The sequence below is a fragment of the Jatropha curcas genome, chromosome 4 (assembly GCF_041381405.1).
Source record: "Jatropha curcas cultivar XTBG-Jc1 chromosome 4, XTBG_Jcur_1.0, whole genome shotgun sequence".
Lineage (NCBI taxonomy): Eukaryota > Viridiplantae > Streptophyta > Magnoliopsida > Malpighiales > Euphorbiaceae > Jatropha > Jatropha curcas.
This window is the reverse complement of record NC_143154.1, coordinates 31,336,054-31,355,362: the sequence shown is the minus strand read 5'-3', so window position 1 is coordinate 31,355,362 and position 19,309 is coordinate 31,336,054. Positions and strand designations below refer to the sequence as shown.

The window sequence follows — 19,309 nt, the reverse complement described above, 5'->3', positions numbered from 1 at the left end:
AATGTGACATTAATAAACATTCCATGAAAATAATTCATATTGAAACTTTACCTAAAATTTAAAATTGACAAATAAATTCAATCCACTACTTATATTTTTAGAAATTATATATATATATATTTTAATGATAAACTCTCCATATTCATTTCTTTTATGTTCATTATTTTAAATTCAATATATACACATCAAACTTTTAAAATTCTATATATTTTTCCGAAAATGACTCAAATTGGCATACACAATAAGTTATAATTATATATAATTCATTCGCCACGTATTAAAGTTTGAGTTTTTAAATTATATACACAATGTAATAATTAAAGTTTGCCGTTTAAAGCATTTAGAAACATTAGCCAATGAGTTTTTAATTCAAAGAAAAAGCTAAATAAACAAATAATGTTTCTTTTTTCAAATTTGAAAATTATTTTCTGAAATTATAATAAAAAAAACTAATATATATATATACTCATACTTACATATTAATCCCCGATAACCGGTAATAATAATAATAATAATAATAGATGTTTAGATTTATGCATATAGTCCACCGACCATTGATAGTTTCATTTATTTCGTTATCAACGGCGGTTAATTACCATTGTCAATACATCATAAATTATTATGAGTTTATTTATTATATATATTTTTTTTTAATTTAATAATAAATTTAAAATTATACGAAACTTCAATTACTCCAAATATTATTATTTTTTATTACTACAAAATAAGTTATTTAAAAAGTATTTTCTTCATTAAAAAACTATTATTTTCTCTAAAAGAAATGCATTTTGTTTACAAAGTTGTTATTTGTTTGGAAGTAAAAAGAGGTGAAAGAAACACATTTTTATAATGTTGGCCATTATTATTGACCCAATTGATTGTTTTTTTCTTTTTTTTTTTTTTTTTTTTTTTTTTGCTTTGATCAGCGACCAGAAAAGTCTTGCCGCCACAAACGTGAAGGTTGACTTGCAGACTTGAAAGCAACTCAAAATTGCAAGAACCTGAAGCGCCAGAGAGTAGCCACTTGCCAGAGAAGCCCATCACCAGCCACACATCATATGTCATCATTGCAGGGCATTAGATCATGCGGACACTGTTTTTCTCTTTTTTTTTTTGTTTACTAGAAAATGTTAACCATTTTTTATTTTTTGTTCTCATTTCCGCCTTTTTAGAAAAGAGAGGCTCCCTACTATTCTAGGTTAGATTTTTCAATATAAGAAAATAATTGTAGGAGTGCATATTTTCCTTTATGTAATTGAATTAATAGTCATTACTTGATATCATTGCATAAAACAATTAGAAGCGAGTATTTAGTCCGACTGAATCGAACTGAATCACAGTAATTAAAAAAATAAAATTTTTAAAAATTCAGAGATTGAACCGAATTAAAATAATTAAAGTCACAAATCTTACTCTTTTTCTAAAGAAATTGATTTTACTTTAAAAATTCAACCAAATCGAAAATCATGTTGATTTGGTTTATTTAGTCAGAACTCAACTTTACTTACACTCCACAAATATGATTACAAAAAAGTCAAATCTCTGTAATTGAATTGGTCATGATGCAGTTAGTATATTATATTTAGATTATGTGTCTAAGATTCTATATCTCTATTAAAAAAAGTCAAACCGATCATGATTTGTACAGAATACAACTGAAGTTGTTAATATATATATTTTATTATTGGTTCACTTTCGTTATCTTTAATTTTAAAAATATTAGTAAATTTAAGATATAGAAGTTTTTGTGGCAATTTTTTGAATTATCAAAATTGTATTTCATTCAAACGGATTACATGAAGAATGACGTCTACCTTTACGTTTTTATTTTCTTTTAATTGTTGAATTGTATGAATAAGTATACGTGTTAAACACCTCAACATTTTACTGAAACCGACATTCCAAAAAATATGTTATCCCGTATAATATTTAGCATTTTATTTTTTATTTAAAAATGAAAACTCTTTTTATTATTTCAATTGTTGCGTGAATTTTTTATTCGGTTAGCTAAATATTAAGAAGTAATTAAACTGTTCAAAACCCGGTTGCTATGTTACTGTAACGATACTTCCTTTTATATAGCTAGAATATACACTATAGATTGATATTCTTTTGATGAAAAATTAATAACAAATCATATAATTATCTTTTTTTTATTATATTGAGTTCACTTTTATAGCATAACTTAAAATTCTAACTCAATATTCAAATGTCTTTTTTTTTGTCATTTTAAATTTGACAGCTAATTAAACAGACATTTTAATCGAACACTTTTGCTCTAAACAACTATATGAATAGCTAAACTAACAGTTAATATCTAACATCTAACAGCTATATATTAAAATAACTAACAACTATTCAAACACCTAACAACTATTAAAATAATTAACAGCTATTAAAATAACTAATCTTGTCGAACAGTTCGTAATAATGAATTGATCCTTAACTAATAGAACAACATTTTAGTGGGAGCTTATGAAAATATGGAATGCATATATTATTTTCTTTTGGGATAATGATTTTAGTGGCAAGATTTTCAATCTTGAAAATTTTTATGTTATGATGGAAACTACTCATTAAACTGTTGATTTATTTTTTTAATAATATTAAATTCCATTAATTTTTATTTGAATTTGTAACTTTATAATTTTACAAAATCTATTATGGATAGTGAATTACATATTTCCTTTTATAAAATATTTGATTTCAAGCATCCAAAAATGTTTTTTTTAATTACTTAAATATTTAAAAATTGTGGCTTTGGTGATAGACGTGCAAGTGTAACTAAACTTTTATTCGTTGATAACTTTTGATTTTAGGAATAACTTTAATTGGGTTGGAAGGGAAATTATTATCATATGTAATTTTAGGATAAGCTTGTCTAAACTTGTTTTCTCATTGCGAAACATAGACTTTGTTTGGTTCCTAAGAAAATGAAATGTGAGCAATTTCCTACATAATTGGGTGTAAGTTAGTGTCTAGTTTTATGATAGCTTAATTAATCTTTTTTTTTTTTCTTAATTAGTAAACTAATAATTTAATTTGTTGAACGTTTCTTTATAGTGTATATAATAATATTAGAATTTTTTATATATTGATTGACTTTTAAGAAGTTTTAAAAATTAAGAGAGTATTTAATTTTAGAAACATTAGTATTATTTTTTTTTAAAATTTTAGTCGTCCGCCATCTGAAGCCCAAAGCTTGAATTCGAAACATCTGATTAAGGGAAAATGAATTTCTGTTATCTCATCTCACCCCTAATGATATTATCACTATTGTTTAATACAATGAACTTGAGTCATAATAGTTTCTAAAGTAAAATTTCTCATGCTCAACTTTTTTCTTAAAAAAAAAAAAAAAATCCTTGAGTTATATATCATAGTCTTTGTCACGTGGGAAATATTATTTGCTGATATTTATGAAACGTGTGATGCTACCATTGCATGAGACCCACTAAGAGTATTTGTTTGTGTTTTCATTTCATTTTATTTGTTTTTTAATAAGGTATCCATTCTGATTTTGACATTAAATTTGATTAGCAATGACTAATTAATATCTATCTGTATCTATCAAACTAATTCCTTTTTTTTTGGAAATTTGTGACTTTTGTTTTTTATATTTTAATTACATCATTTAAGATATTTTTTTTAATCTTACAAATTATATGCACATATTTTTTTCATACACATATCTCTATATTCGGACCAAAAATAATACTTAAGTAAATCCCTTTTAATGGTAGTAGTATTAGATTTCGAATCCTGAAAGCTCATATTTTATTTAATTGTTTTACTTTGTTTATCTATTTATATCTATAATAAAAATCAAAATAAAGAGAATATTGAAAATTTGAGTTCTCTTTTATTCAGTATTTTATTTTTATTTTTTTTAAATTAATTTAATTTATGTTTTTTGTTTTGAATATAACACTTAAAATATTTCTCTAAGTTTATCTGTAATAACTATGACTGTGGAAATCTAATCATATTAATTTTACAAAATTATACTTTAGAAGTTCATTGTCAATATTTATGACTTTGAAATATAATTATTTATCATATATTATTAAATATTGAATGTTGTCACATTGCTTTAATTATTACATTGCTCTAGGTCAAGATTTAATGCTTCGTGCACTACGCATAAATGCTTAAAAAGATCCAGAATATTGCTAAAAAGATTCAAAAACTTTTAGGATAATCACAAGATTCAATTATTCAGAGTACAACTAGAATAAATTTAATTTAATTTAATTTAATAATTTGTAAATAATAATTAATAATATAATTTTATTCATTTGAATATATGATTTTTTTATTTATATTATATTTTTTGTTTCTTTTTTCAAACTCATATGTATTGGTTGGATATAATTATATCGTAATGTATATATCTTGAAACTTCAATTAAAGCAATAAATCGCAACACAAATACCAAAATAGGGACACAAATTTATTGCAATCCAAATAAAGGAGATGTCATAAGCAGTAATGGAGCCAGGATTTTTTTAGGGAAGTGAAAATGTATTTATCACTTCATATGAATAAATATATTATATATCGTCAAAATTTTAAAATAATATAAATAATCATAAAAAAATATTAAAAATATTTAATATAAATAATAACTTTCAGTAGGAAATAAATAATGATTTTTTAAAAAATTTCATACTAGAAATTACAATGAAAATAATTATTTGTGCTTAAAAATTTAAAATATTATTATAATTTTAAAATTCGATATCTATTAAATTAAAATATTTTTCTGAGTAAAGGTAAAATCAATTCATGTCTTTTATTTTTATTGCATTTTGTATATTTATAATTTATACTTCAAAATGAATAATTTAATATTGAAAATATATATACAATTTATTATTGACATATTCTTATGGAAAGTATATAGTCTATCCTAAAACTATATAAAGTTATACTTTGCCACGGTTTTTCAAAATATGAATTTTAATTATATATTATAATTTATTTGATAATTTTTCTTAAATTATTAAAAGAACTATTTCTTTAATTTTTAAAATTCAAAAATACTATTTAAAAATATTTGCTAAAACAAATGAAATTATGAAAATACCTTATAGAGTATTATTTACTGCTAAAAGAAAAGAAATTTTTTGAGTAAATTTAAAATTTGGTGGATTTAATCACATATTATTAAAATTTATTGTAAATAATTTACGAATATAATTTCTATAATCTTTTTTTAATGAGATCATATGGTATTTGCTGATAAGTAGGTACAATAAATGGGGAGAGCCTTTTCTAAACCGAGGAACTAGCAGCAATACTCAATAGATGTAGATCCATTCCAAGCTTCCTTCCTTCTTCCTTCCTGCTTTCCAATATTGTATGTGTTCTAGCTCTTCTTTTAGCTCAGTTTTCATTCTATATTTATGCTTCAGTCTTTAAACAAACCGCAACAGATTCCGGTGACTTTTTACTGCTTTCTCTCCGCCGGCGATCAGTCCCCGGTGACTCTCTGTCATTGCGATTCTCAACTCATGTATGGTTTCTTCTTCACTTCTTTTTCTTTTTCTTTTTCTTTTTTATTTTTTTTGTAGTATATCTCTCTATCTTGAGCTGACAAATGCGGTTGAAACTTGCCTTGTCGTTTTGCAATTAAATTCATTCATTTCACATCGTTGTTTTTTCTAAATAAATAAAAATTTAGGATAATTTTTAGAAAAAATTTCCATTATGATGCATATAGTTTGTGAAATATAAGTATCCAGTTTCTATCTTTTTTAAAATATATTAATTTGTCTCCATATTTTACTTTCGTTGCATTATTAGGTTTTTCTATTTAATTTTTTCATCTTTTTCATTAAGTCAATAAGAAAATACAAAAGTCAAAAGAGAAATATAGAAGAAAAATTATAGTGTAATCTCTATAATTTGAAAAATACAACTAAATCGTGTTTGTGTTTTTTAAAATAAAAGAAATATTTTTTTCGTTTAACAAGATACTTAACAAAAAAAGCCGCAAACGAAAGTAAATTATAAAAATATTTTTGTCTATTTAAAAAAAAATAATAAGATAATAGTATATTATTAATGATATTATAAAAGACAACTAATATTCTTTCTTAATTTTTAAAAATTTACAATAATAGTATATTATTACAATTATTAACAGAAATTATGACACATACTCCCCGTTACAGTAAGAAATAATCTAACAAAAAGAAAAAAAAATTAATGCAGTTGGACTTGTATGGCAACTGAACTGGCAAGTGTATAAATACAATTTTGTAATAGGAGGACACAGGGGCAGAAGCTCATTTCTCGGTCCTATAAATGCTCAATCAGAGGCCAACTCTAGCCCAACCGACTGCCTCTCTCCCTCTCTCCTTCTTCCTCTCTTTCTTCTTCTTTTCTTGAATCTTGATTCTTTAAACACAGAACTGAAAGAGTCTGATAAGAAGAAAATGGAAAGTTGATTCTTTAAACAAATTCAGGTGATTCTTCTTTCTTCTTTCTCATCTCTCTCTCCCTCCCAGTTGAAGGAAAGAGAAAAAAAAGTTAAGAACTTGGAAGTTCCCCTTTCTCATTTTTCTGTTTTCTTCATGATTGAGAATATTTGTGTATTGTGTTTATTAAAATTATTTTTTGACTTGTGCACTTTTTTCTCCCTCCTCTTTTACAAGAAATGCAGAAATTTCTTTTTCACTGTATATGGCGAAATGTCTGAAATGTTTTCTGTATACTGCGGATAAAAAAATTAGGTAATCTAAACATCTTACCAAGCCTAAGTATAAAATTATATTTTTGGTTGTTTTCTTGACATGAAATTATTGTGATGTGTTTTTACTTTGTAAAAAGATTATACACCAACCTAAGACTTCTTGTTTTTGGCATGTGAGGTGTATTCACTTTTTTGTTTTTTTGTCGTTCCTTAATCAATAATTGGCATTTTGGGATATGCCAACTTCACCGTTTTTTTTAACGAGCGCTTAATTAATCTAATTTTATAAAATTAAATTGCTCGATAAAATAAATTTAAAAATTAAAATATTTAATATATATAATTTTATAAATTAAAATGTTTGATCTTTCAAAATATTGAAGGTGTCGTGAAGTTAAAAGCAATAAATTTTAAAAGTGAATTTAGAGTGAATTTATGTATTTGTTCGATAAAAATAATATTTTATTGATAATCAAGAGAGCACGATAACCTTTACTTTAATTCCTAATTTTACAAAACTTAAGTGTATGCACTAGATTACAATTAATTTTTTAATCAAGAAAAAAACATTATCATTAGATTCACTAAAGAAATTTCTACTCGGAGATTTTTTTACCGACACCCGCTATATCAGTGGCTTGATATACTAAGCTAATTAATTGTTTTGAAAAAAATATTATTATTTTATATTTTTTTTCAAATAACATTGTAGTACACATCACAAATATAGGACGGCCAGATAATTTATTATAAATAATTGTTTTAGTCAATGCTTTATTTTTTCTTAGGAGAAATTTCCATGCAATAGGTGTTCTTGGGTTGCCAAGTTAATGTGGCAGCTTGCTTCGTTTTGATTAGACACCTCATTATCTGAGGTTAGCTGCCTAATATCACTTGCTACGACTATTCAAAATTTACCAGTTTTATGAAATAAATAGACGTTGCGCAAATAAGAAAAGAAATCCTTACCAATTTAACTACTTACGGAAAAAATTAAATGAAATTGTGACAAAAATGGCGTTAATGGATTGGGTTGATGTATCTAGTCCTGTAAACGAAGTGCCGTTTATGGGTATTCTATTAAGTATAGAAGTCTTGCAAAGAAAAAATATTATTTCTATTAGTCTCCATCCAAAACCAAAAGTTACCCTGAAAAGTTTTTTCTTTTTTTATGGATGTTCATGAACGTTTATTGGCAGCTTGATTTTAAGGCAGCCATTTGAGAAAGTCACTTAAGCCTAATCCTTTTATCTTGCAGTGGATTCGTGTGTTTCTTGGTGATTTGAAGCAAGAAGAAGAAGATAAAAATGGCAACTAATGGAACAGTAACATGTCCAAAGCCCATGAAAGCTACCTCTGATGGGATTTTCCAGGGTGATAATCCTCTTGATTATGCACTTCCTCTTGCCATTATACAGATTGTTCTTGTGATTGTTCTTACAAGACTTATTGCTGTTCTTCTAAAGCCAATGCGACAGCCACGTGTCATCGCTGAGATTGTTGTATTTTCCTATTCTCTGCTCTGTTTTTAATTCCATTTAGAAATTCCATTCTTTATGTAACCATATGCTTTTGTTGTCCTCTCCCCTGTTTAGCATCTTCTTATCTTTAGAATATTAACAAGGTACATATAAAGTTGTGGTGTTTGTGTTTGATAAACACACCAGCAACTCCCATCATGTTCTTATATATATATATATATATATATATATATATTTAGTTCCTTTCTCCTTTATTTTGAAAAAGAATGGAGTTGGAGACAAAGAATTTTCTTTTCCTTTTCACCATGATTAGATTAATTAACTCTAATCAAGCTGAGTGGAACAGAGAATTGAAAGTAGAATTCTATATTACCTGGGGTAGCTGCAAATACATTCCACACCATAATGATCGAAAATGACAGGTAGAAGTTAGTTTGAGATAATTGGAAATGATAAATTTAAATGGAATTGACTTTTGCGTAATTGTATATAGAAATGTTAACTTAAGATTTCTCTAGTTGAGTCTATCTATTTACTTCACCATTTTTGGTCTAGAATTGTGACAGCGGCTTTTCACTTCACCAATCCACTAGCAGCAGTATCTGCTATATTCTGAAACGAAGAAAATGCCCTCGTCTGTTTCAATTGACTTAGAACCATAAGTATCACATTGGAAAGTTGAAAATGACATTTAGTATCATATTTCTTTCAATAAGATAAAAGAGTTCTGACTTGTAATGATTTTGTTTAAACAGGGAGGCATATTGCTGGGACCATCAGCTTTGGGTCGGAACACAAACTATCTGCACAGGATTTTCCCACCCAGAAGTCTAACAGTGTTAGATACTTTAGCCAATCTTGGTCTCCTCTTCTTCCTTTTCCTTGTAGGGCTTGAGTTAGACCTAAAGTCCCTTGGTCGAACAGGAAAAAAGGCTTTTTCCATAGCTCTTGCAGGAATTACCTTACCTTTTGTACTGGGAATAGGAGTATCATTTGTACTTCGTGCAACTATCTCCCCAGGTGTAAAAGAAGCTCCTCTTCTTGTATTTATGGGGGTTGCCCTGTCTATCACTGCTTTCCCTGTCTTGGCGCGTATTTTAGCAGAACTCAAGCTTTTAACCACTGATGTTGGTCGAATGGCAATGGCTGCAGCAGCAGTAAATGATATAGCAGCATGGATTTTGCTTGCTCTTGCCATTGCACTTTCTGGAAATGGACATTCTCCTCTTATATCTTTATGGGTACTTTTGAGTGGATCTGGATTTATTATATTATGTGCAGTCATTATCCCTCCTGTCTTTAGATGGATGGTTCATCGCTGTCCTCGGGGTGAACCAGTAAATGAAATGTATGTCTGCGCTACATTAGCTATTGTCTTGGCAGCAGGTTTTTGCACAGATGCCATAGGAATTCATGCTTTATTTGGTGCATTTGTGATTGGAGTTCTAATTCCAAAAGAGGGACATTTCGCCGGTGCTCTTGTTGAAAAAGTTGAAGATCTTGTATCTGGTCTTTTCCTCCCATTATACTTCGTCTCTAGTGGATTGAAGACTGATGTAGCCACGATTCGAGGGGCTCAATCATGGGGTTTACTGGTTTTAGTCATTACTACAGCCTGTTTTGGGAAGATAGTAGGCACTGTACTTGTCTCTCTCCTGTGCCGTATACCTACTCAAGAAGCTATAACTCTTGGGTTCTTGATGAATACTAAAGGCTTGGTGGAGCTCATTGTCCTCAACATTGGTAAAGATAGGAAGGTACAATTCAAATGCATACTCTTGGGTTCTTGGAAATTCAAATGCATACATTATGATCACTTATAATTTCTCCTTTTCAGGTCCTGAATGATCAAACATTTGCTATCTGTGTTCTGATGGCTATTTTCACAACCTTTATAACGACGCCAATAGTTGTAGCAGTATACAAACCGGCTAAAAGAGCAGTTGTATCTGATTATAAGCAGAGAACAATTGAAAGAAAAGATCCTGACAGTCAACTTCGGGTTTTGGCATGTTTCCATAGTACCTGGAACATCCCTACACTGATTAACCTCATTGAGGCTTCTCGTGGAACCGAGAAGAGACAAGGACTTTGTGTGTATGCTCTTCACCTCATGGAGCTCTCCGAAAGAACATCTGCAATCCTTATGGTCCACAAGGCAAGAAAGAATGGATTACCCTTTTGGAATAAGTTACAGCAGTCTGATACTAATCAAGTAGTGGTTGCATTTGAGGCTTTCAGGCAGCTAAATCGAGTTTCTATTCGTCCAATGACAGCAATCTCACACCTGCATGATATTCATGAAGATATCTGCACTAGTGCTGAAAGAAAAAGAGCTGCAATGATAATCCTCCCATTCCATAAGCATCAAAGATTGGATGGAACATTGGATACAACTCGAAATGAATTTCGTTTTGTCAATAAGAGAGTTCTTGAACATGCTCCCTGCTCAGTAGGAATTTTAGTAGATCGTGGGCTCGGTGGAGGCACACATGTGGCTGCAAGCAATGTTTCTTCATCTATAACAGTCTTGTTCTTCGGGGGACGCGACGATCGCGAAGCCCTTGCTTATGGTGAAAGAATGGCTGAGCATCCTGGAATTAGTTTAACTATTGTTCATTTCATACCAAGCGATGAGACTTTAGGACACACTGTTAAAGTAGAAATAACCGAGGAATCCCCTATTAGTACACCAACAATAAGTGATGCTGAGTATCTAGCTAAGTTCAAGAACAATAAAGGAGATAGCTCAATTAAATTGGAAGAAAGGATTGTAAATAGTTCTGGGGAAGTTGTGGAAATGATTAAAGACTTCAATCGCTGCAATATGTTCGTTGTTGGTCGAAATCCTGACGGTCCTGTAGCTGCAGCTTTAAATGACAAGTTTGAGTGCCCTGAAATTGGTCCTATGGGCAATATTTTGACTTCTAATGATTTTACTACTTCTGCCTCTGTACTTGTGGTGCAACAATATAGAAAGACAATATCATCCACTTCACACGGTTCAGGTAGCTCTAGGAAGATTAGAGAGTTGCCTGGAGATGATTCTGAAACTGGCTAGCCTGTTGGTGTTATGTGTTTGGTACTTTAAAGATCATGTGAAGATTGCCAACAACTTTTCTTTTCTTGATATTACAGTTCTTGAAATATTTCTGTTGTAAAAGTTCAGGGCCTTACCAGTATAGCTAAAGAAAATCAATGGGAAAACGTAGGAAAAGGAAAGAAAGAGGAGAGGACAAACAATAACATGCCTCCTCACACATTTCATGAAATGGAAAATTGCAATTAAATAATGGCAGTATTCAAATTTTCTTTTTAGTCCATAGCAAAGCATATATATCTTTATTTTCTTCTTTTTTAGTGATTTCTTGTTTCAATTTTCCCTCCATTCCTATAACCGAACGATTCAGTTTAAACACAGGAATAGAAATCTGCTATTGATAATAATAATAGCAATCAAGTTCTTATATTAATTAATTAATTAATTATTATATAAGCCTCATCATATTAGTGAATATGAATTTTATTATTTCTGTTAAAAAATTTATACTTTGATTTATTTTAAAAACTATAATATAATTTGGCATCTTCTACTAGTGGGGTTGCTTTAACATAATTCTATTTACTATAATTTATTTGTCAAAAAACAATCAAAGGTTGCTAGATATTATTAAACATATTTAACAAGTCAAGGATTAGGAATCTATAATGTGGTGGCCCACAAAATGAGAAAAACTTTGTTGCTGACAATTTGATCTAACAAACTTTATGCACAAGTGAGATTCCAATTTTTCCAATGTTGAATCTGAATATTCAAAGACTAATTTTTTAAAGTTGTCATCTTCCTTTATTTAAGAACAATAAGAGAAATATTTCATTTTACGTCCTGAAATTTGAATTCCCTCTCTCAATACCTAAAAAAAAAAAAAAAAAACTCTATTCCATTCTAATAATATATTAATTTGGATAGTTTCAAGCCCCAATTTCCGGGATGATTGTATTAAAAATAGAGTGGCTGCCTGCAATAACTTTCAAATTTTCAAAATCTTTTTTTTTTTAATTATACAGAAATCTTGCATTTTGTTCAATAATTTTTTTTCTTTTATATTCGCATAATTTTCCACTACTGATATGATTCAATTTCCCATACAGCTAGTTTAAATATTATGGTATGGATGTTTAGCACAAGTTTTTTTTGAAATAAATTGAATTAATTTGTCGTAAATTAAATTGAATCAAATCAATTTTAGTTTACTTTAACTGATTATTAGTTATATTTTATGTTAATAAAAAAAAATCAAATTGAAAATACTTTTTTATTTTTTCTATTAAAATTAAAACCATAGTAAATAAATTAAAAATTCAAATTGAAATGAATTAGTGAAACCGAACTCTATTCAGCTTTATCTATAAACTTTAATTGCATACTAATTATTTTCCTATTTAGCTAAAATTTCCTTAATTTTTATTATTTTCTTATTTAGTTAAACATTCTTATTTTGAGTGCTTATCTATCCAGCTAGATTTTCTTATTTAGGTGGACTTTTTTAATATTTGTATTTTCTATTTAAATTAAAAATTTCCATTAGAATACCATATACTACTACCCTAAATATATAACACTTCCACCATGCTTTATCACATTATTCAATAATATTTGAAATAAATAGTTTAATTAACCGACACTAATTAAATTAATAAAAGTTTACAATTTGATCAAGAGAATTCAAATTTAAGACTTCTCACTCCTCACATTAATAAAAAGACCAGCCAGATCACTCATAATTGATATTTAATTTATTTATTTTAAGTCGTGTACTTATAATAAAAACATCAATTATTTATAAAAATTCAGAAATTTTTTATTCATATACATGCATCCAAAACCAAAAAAACAAATTCTAAAAGCCTCCTAGTTGTACATAGTTTTACAAATCTAAGCTATCCCAATCTTAACATTTTCAATTTTTTTCTTATGTTTTGTTTGAAAAGTTAAATAATGAAAATTATTTCATATTATTTTTTCAATTCATTTATCATATCTTTTTTGTTGTAACTTAGAGAGATTCTCAAGTTTTTTAACGTATATCTTTTTTCCTTCGATATTTTTCTCGCCATTTCTAAATAAAGAAAAATATCTTAATATTTTATTTTCTCTAAAAATAAAAACTTCCTTTATAAATAGATTGATTGTGAGATGAAAGCATCCTTAGGGAAATTTTAAGGAATCATGTAATAATGGCCGATTAGTTAATTAATAATGCACTCAGAAATCATAATCAAGAGCTCACAATATCGACCCACTTATGACTTCTCCACATTGGATGGTTTGGAAAATGTTGACCACACCCTTCAACTTTTTAGACACGAGTGTCATGCTTTTAGTTAGTGTTGCTTTTTCAGATAAATGGTTCGATACTCTTTTCTTTGACAGAGTTAAGAGTTCTATCTTTATGGATAGAGTAAAAATTTACTAAGGGCATTTTATTCTGTAATTGACCGACTTAATAGGAACAAAATTTAGTTTTAGTCTAGTGGGCTGGAGATACTTTTTCATTATGATATTATTATTAATACGTGGTTGAATTAGTAGAAATGAACTGTATTTTATGATCAATCCTGCAATCCATAGCGGTCTCAACACATCACCTTAAGGACTCATTTGCCAATTTCAAAAATTGAGGCAGAATAGTAATTTACAAAATTTATGACAAGATCTATCTTTATTGATTTTGTGAAAAAAGAAAACAAAAATTGAGATTTCTATCAATCAATTTCAAATTTCAATTCAAATGAATAGAATAAAAATTTATGGCAAAAAACGCTTGCGAAGTTAATTACTATAACTTAAATTATGGGTTCAATCTTTCATAATACAAATTCTCCTTGACCAGCCTCAAGAACGAACGAGAATTAATCAGATTTATGGGTCATTAAAAAAAAAACAAATGGGCACATGCTTGAATCTGAAGATTGGATGAGAGATTGAATTGAATCTGACTGACAGGAGAACGGCAGCCCGTTTTCGGCTTGACTTTTTTATTTTTTGATTTTAAATTTCACGGACGAGGACAGCCAATAAAATCTGGAGAGGAGTTGACTTACATCATAAAATCTAAGCATTAAGAAAATTCCTGAATTACTCTTAACTTTACATTTTTTTTTTCTGTCACTGTAAACTTTTATTTAAAATTTGTAAATTTTGGTAATATTGTCCGTGTATATATTAATAATAATAAGTTTTAAGTTTTTTAATTTTTATATAAAATTTATATATTAATATTTTTGAGTTATGTAATATATTTAATTTAATTTAATTTATACTTTATAAATATTTAATAAAATAATTTTATAAATTAAAATATTTAATAAATCAAAATGCTCATAGCCACCAAAAAACGTACTTGAATGAATGAATTTGATTCATCAACTGTTTTTACCTTTTTGGAAAATAAGATTCAACTGATTATAAAATCTCTCCAAATTGCATTAAAGCTGCAAAAGACATCTACCTCCACTTGATAACTACTACTAAAGGATAAATATTGCATATTCAACGAGGATCCCTTCGAGTTCCCGACTTTCGGAGCCAGCTTCAAGCCAAAGGTACCATCTTTCTAGTCTTGTCAATGCTTCTTTATTTTTTGGTCTTCAATACTCTCAATCTGTCGTTGTTTTTGGTTCTTGCATTTTATAATTAAAGAGTGTAATCAGTTTAGTTAACATTTAGTTCGATTGTAGTTCTTGTAGCGAAGGGAGGGAATTTGTTTCTTTTCCCGCTTTATTGAAGTTCAATGTAGAAGACGGATAAATAAAAAAGAGTTGGGAATTAGTTCTCTTTCATATTTCTTTCTGCAAATTCTTTATGTTGGGATTTGGAAAATGGGGCTGTTTACACCGCCCATCACTGATAGATTGATACGGCGGGATACGATACGGGCATATGAATGTTACTATTTTTGTTCATTGAGTTCTTTGATCTGATTTTATGGTAATTTCTAGTATATGCTCTTTCTGGAAGGAGAAGGCAGGGTTTAATATTATTGCTCTAAGATAACATTAGATTGAAGTTGGGTCTCTCATAGTGATGCATAGCATAGAGTCATGAATGCAATTTAATTGATCCCAGTATCTGCATACTCATAACAAAGTTACATTAATAAATATGTATCCTTTAGGTTTTTAAAAGAAAGATGTTGGACAGAAATGGGTATTACCACAGAATGTGGTGTTTGAATTAACCTTTATCTTTTTGCCCAGCTTAGCAAATTTGTTCTCCTTGTGATGCATAATTTAATACAATCTAAGAACTTGTGTTAGATTGATGGTAAATATTAAAAAGTTCCTTTTTTTTTTTGTCTGTGTGGGGTGTGGGGGGAGAGGGAGGGATGGAGGCCTCACTTCTGGGATATGAAGATTTCTGGAAATGTTTTATATTTGTAGCTACTCAATTGTTGTTTCTTGGAATCTGAAGTCTTAGTTCTCTTTTCAGGCAAGTAATAAGTCGACCCCTTTTCCCCCAAGATATTATCTGTGGAATGGCTTCGAATACTACAATAGGGCTGAAATGTCCAGGTCCAATGAAGGCTACATCAAATGGTGTTTTTCAGGGTGATAGTCCTCTGAATTATTCTCTTCCTCTGGCTATATTACAAATATGTATGGTGATTGTACTCACACGGGGTCTTGCTTTTCTTCTAAGACCGCTAAGGCAGCCGCGTGTTATCGCAGAGATTATAGTATGTTCCTTTTCTTTTCTTTTTTCTTTTTCAATTTATTGAATGAATGCAAAGTCTTTGCTTTTTTGTTTGTTTTATTTTATTTTTTGAAATTTTTATGGTTCTTGTATGCGTGTTATCATTGTTCTGGTACAGTGAACAAGAACATATAGTCCGTATCCTGGGACATTACTTTGTAAGGGTGTGCTTTGGAATCTCAGTTCCGAGTGAAAGATACCTGGTTTTTGTTCCAAGTACTGGGGTATCCATTGCCCATTACAGTGACTAGAACTAGAATTAGTAATTAACCTTGCATAAAAAAGAAAGTGGTTGTTAGTTGTTTGTATTTGTTTCTTATATCCAAGTATCAAGGCAACTTGTTTATATCTCATTTACGAGTCCATTGAAAATTGTTTTAACTTTATTTCCTTTCTTGTTTCTGTTTTTGCTATTTAGAATGGGAAGTGACCTATAAATCAATGCTCTTAGCCTGGCAAGTAAGGCTGTGACTTGATTCGGTATTTTGGTTGCCAGTAAATCATTGATCTCAACATGTGCCAGCAAGTCCATGACTTGTTGCCTTATATTGGTTACAAGACATGCAAATAGGAAACTGAAGTTTGATAGATGGTGCCTGTGGTTCTCAATTAAAATTTTCTTTCTTTTGGTTCTGTGTTCTGATTTTTCCTACTCTTCTTATGTTTAAGGCTTTAAGCCTTTGCTGTAGTTCACAAATATGACTCTGAAATTTCTTTTACAGAACATATGTCAACACTTTGCTTTAGAGAGAGAGAAAGAGAGAGAGAGAGAGAGAGAGAGAGGGGTTATAGTTTTGTGATCATTGAACTATAATTTCATTGCATATGAAGTTATCTTGAGCCTAATATTGAGTATTTCACCATGTCAGGCAGGGATCTTACTTGGGCCATCTGCTCTGGGTCGAAGTGAGAGATTTTTGCATGCTGTGTTCCCAACAAAGAGTCTTACAGTGTTGGATACGCTTGCAAACATTGGCCTCATCTACTTCATGTTTCTTGTGGGACTAGAGCTAGATCCTAAATCTCTTCGGCAAACTGGAAAAAAATCCCTTGCAATTGCCATTGCGGGAATTACCTTACCTTTTGCAATGGGAATTGGCTCGTCATTTATTCTCCGAGCAACCATAGCTAAAGGTGTAAATGGCTCCTCATTTCTTCTATTCATGGGTGTAGCACTCTCAATAACTGCTTTCCCTGTCTTGGCTCGCATTTTGGCTGAGCTGAAGCTTTTAACAACCGATCTTGGTAGGATAGCTATGTCGGCTGCAGCAGTCAATGATGTGGCTGCATGGGTTCTTCTTGCTCTTGCTATTGCACTCTCTGGGTCTAACAATTCTCCCCTCGTTTCATTTTGGGTTTTGTTGTCTGGGTGTGTTTTTGTTGTTTGTTCAGTTGTTATTGTGCGTCCAATCTTCAAATTAATGAGTCAGCGATGCCATGAAGGTGAGCCAATTGAAGAACAGATTGTATGTGCTACATTAGTTACTGTTCTAGCAGCTGGGTTTGTGACTGATGCTATTGGAATTCATGCGATGTTTGGTGGTTTTGTAATTGGGGTTCTTGTCCCAAAGGAGGGGCCATTTGCACATGCTCTAGTGGAAAAAGTTGAAGATCTTGTATCTGGTCTGTTTCTACCATTGTACTTTGTGTCAAGCGGACTGAAGACAAACGTAGCAACAATTCATGGGCTCCAATCTTGGGGTCTTCTGGCTTTAGTTATTTTTACAGCATGTTTCGGAAAGATTGTTGGCACTTTTCTGGTGTCCCTTTCTTGCAAAGTACCTTTTCGCGAGGCTTTGGCATTGGGGTTGCTGATGAATACGAAAGGCTTGGTGGAACTTATTGTCCTCAACATTGGTAAAGATAGAAAGGTAATTGAATATTCTTGCTGTTATTGAAAGTTCATATAACTCCACTTTCTTAAATAATGAATAAGGATTTGATGAAACTTTTCCCTGAATTTTCAGGTTTTGAATGATCAGACTTTTGCAATCATGGTTCTAATGGCTCTCTTTACAACCTTCATTACTACACCTCTTGTTATGGCTGTATATAAGCCAGCAAGAAAAGTGAGGATGGCGGATTATAAGTATAGAACTATTGACAGGAAAAATTCAAACACCCAACTTCGGATTTTGGCGTGTTTCCACAGTGCAAGAAACGTCCCATCAATAATAAATCTTCTTGAAGCATCACGAGGGATTCAGAAGAAGGCTGAAGCACTTTGTGTTTATGCTTTGCACCTTATGGAGCTGTCTGAGAGGCCATCTGCTATACTAATGGTCCACAAGGCAAGAAAAAATGGGTTACCGACATGGAATAAGGACCATCGTTCAAATGCTAATCATGTAATTGTGGCATTTGAAGCTCTCGAGCAACTGAGCCAGGTGTCTGTCCGTCCAATGACAGCTATCTCCTCAATGTCTGATTTACATGAGGATATTTGTGCCACTGCTGAGAGGAAGAGAGCTGCAATCATTATTCTTCCATTCCATAAACATCAGAGATTAGATGGCTCATTGGAGACTACTCGAACTGACTATCGTTGGGTTAACCGGAGAGTTCTTGAAAATGCACCATGCTCAGTAGGAATTCTAGTTGACCGTGGGCTTGGTGGAACCACTCATATTCCTGCAAGTAAAGTTTCTTGTCTGATTGTGGTCCTTTTCTTTGGAGGTCATGATGACCGTGAAGCTCTTGCTTATGGAGCTCGAATGGCTGAACACCCTGGGATCAATTTAATGGTTATTCGCTTCTTAGTGGCACCTGAGTCTCAGGATGAAATTATCCCAGTTGACTTGGAAGGCAATTCAAACACCACGCCGGGATCCTGGGATGAAGTGTTCCTCTTAGAGTTCAAGAAGAAAATAGTTTGGGATGATTCTGTAAATTATATAGAGAAACTTGTGACAAATGCTGCAGGAATTATAGATGTTATCCGAGAGAGTAGCCACTGTAATCTTTTTCTCGTAGGTCGAAGGCCTGAAGGCGAAATCCTTGTAGCTTTAAACAGGAGAAATGAGTGTTCAGAATTGGGAACTGTTGGCAGCTTTTTGGCTTCTTCTGATTCTCCAACAAAGGCTTCAGTTTTGGTGGTGCAACAGTATAATGACCAAGTAGTCTCGGATTTGGCATCAGAAACAGGGGATAATTTGCTGGAAAAAGACTCATGATCATAATCTAAACTAATTGGCTCTGTCTGACCATAGATCTGACAACTAAATACAACAATAGTTCTTTCTTAAATTTCTTGCGTCAATGATTTTAGAACCAGCTATAAGCCTATATAAAGTTTCAGATACATGTATCTGAAGTTTACCTGTCTGTTGAATAAAAGTTAGTAGCTCTTTTTTATGCAGCTGTTAATTGATA

At 30.5% G+C, this 19,309-nt stretch overlaps 2 protein-coding genes across 5 annotated transcripts; both read left to right on the top strand.

Annotated features, from left to right (window-relative positions):
• The first annotated feature begins 5,282 nt into the window (after window positions 1-5,282).
• Window positions 5,283-11,499, top strand: LOC149497239 (cation/H(+) antiporter 18-like). 3 transcript variants are annotated; one of them, XM_089720638.1, is made up of 4 exons: window positions 5,283-5,518; window positions 7,959-8,202; window positions 8,937-9,938; window positions 10,019-11,499. In XM_089720638.1, exons 2-4 carry the CDS (start codon window positions 8,008-8,010, stop codon window positions 11,240-11,242), a joined length of 2,421 nt encoding a protein of 806 aa, XP_089576764.1. In that variant the 5' UTR covers window positions 5,283-5,518; window positions 7,959-8,007; the 3' UTR covers window positions 11,243-11,499. The 3 variants fall into 3 exon arrangements, with proteins under 3 accessions (XP_089576764.1, XP_089576763.1, XP_089576765.1); XM_089720637.1 differs by lacking the exon at window positions 5,283-5,518 and adding an exon at window positions 6,220-6,473; XM_089720639.1 differs by lacking the exon at window positions 5,283-5,518 and adding an exon at window positions 6,608-6,740.
• Window positions 11,500-14,614: 3,115 nt separating this feature from the next.
• Window positions 14,615-19,291, top strand: LOC149497238 (cation/H(+) antiporter 18-like). Of its 2 annotated transcripts, none has more exons than XM_089720553.1 (4): window positions 14,615-14,787; window positions 15,674-15,920; window positions 16,807-17,808; window positions 17,905-19,291. In XM_089720553.1, the coding sequence occupies exons 2-4, from the start codon at window positions 15,720-15,722 to the stop codon at window positions 19,108-19,110; spliced, it is 2,409 nt and encodes an 802-aa protein (XP_089576679.1). In that variant the 5' UTR covers window positions 14,615-14,787; window positions 15,674-15,719; the 3' UTR covers window positions 19,111-19,291. The 2 variants fall into 2 exon arrangements, with proteins under 2 accessions (XP_089576679.1, XP_089576678.1); XM_089720552.1 differs by lacking the exon at window positions 14,615-14,787 and adding an exon at window positions 14,886-15,172.
• The last annotated feature ends 18 nt before the right edge of the window (window positions 19,292-19,309 follow it).

Bases quoted from the DNA above. Each gene is read 5' to 3' on its own strand.
- LOC149497239 (XM_089720638.1), top strand. From the start codon at position 8,008: ATGGCAACTAATGGAACAGTAACATGTCCAAAGCCCATGAAAGCTACC. The intron at 8,203-8,936 runs GTATTTTCCTAT...TTGTTTAAACAG, and splicing joins GTGTCATCGCTGAGATTGTT to GGAGGCATATTGCTGGGACC. The intron at 9,939-10,018 runs GTACAATTCAAA...TCTCCTTTTCAG, and splicing joins ACATTGGTAAAGATAGGAAG to GTCCTGAATGATCAAACATT.
- LOC149497238 (XM_089720552.1), top strand. From the start codon at position 15,129: ATGTTACTATTTTTGTTCATTGAGTTCTTTGATCTGATTTTATG. The intron at 15,173-15,673 runs GTAATTTCTAGT...TTCTCTTTTCAG, and splicing joins TTCTTTGATCTGATTTTATG to GCAAGTAATAAGTCGACCCC. The intron at 15,921-16,806 runs GTATGTTCCTTT...TCACCATGTCAG, and splicing joins GTGTTATCGCAGAGATTATA to GCAGGGATCTTACTTGGGCC.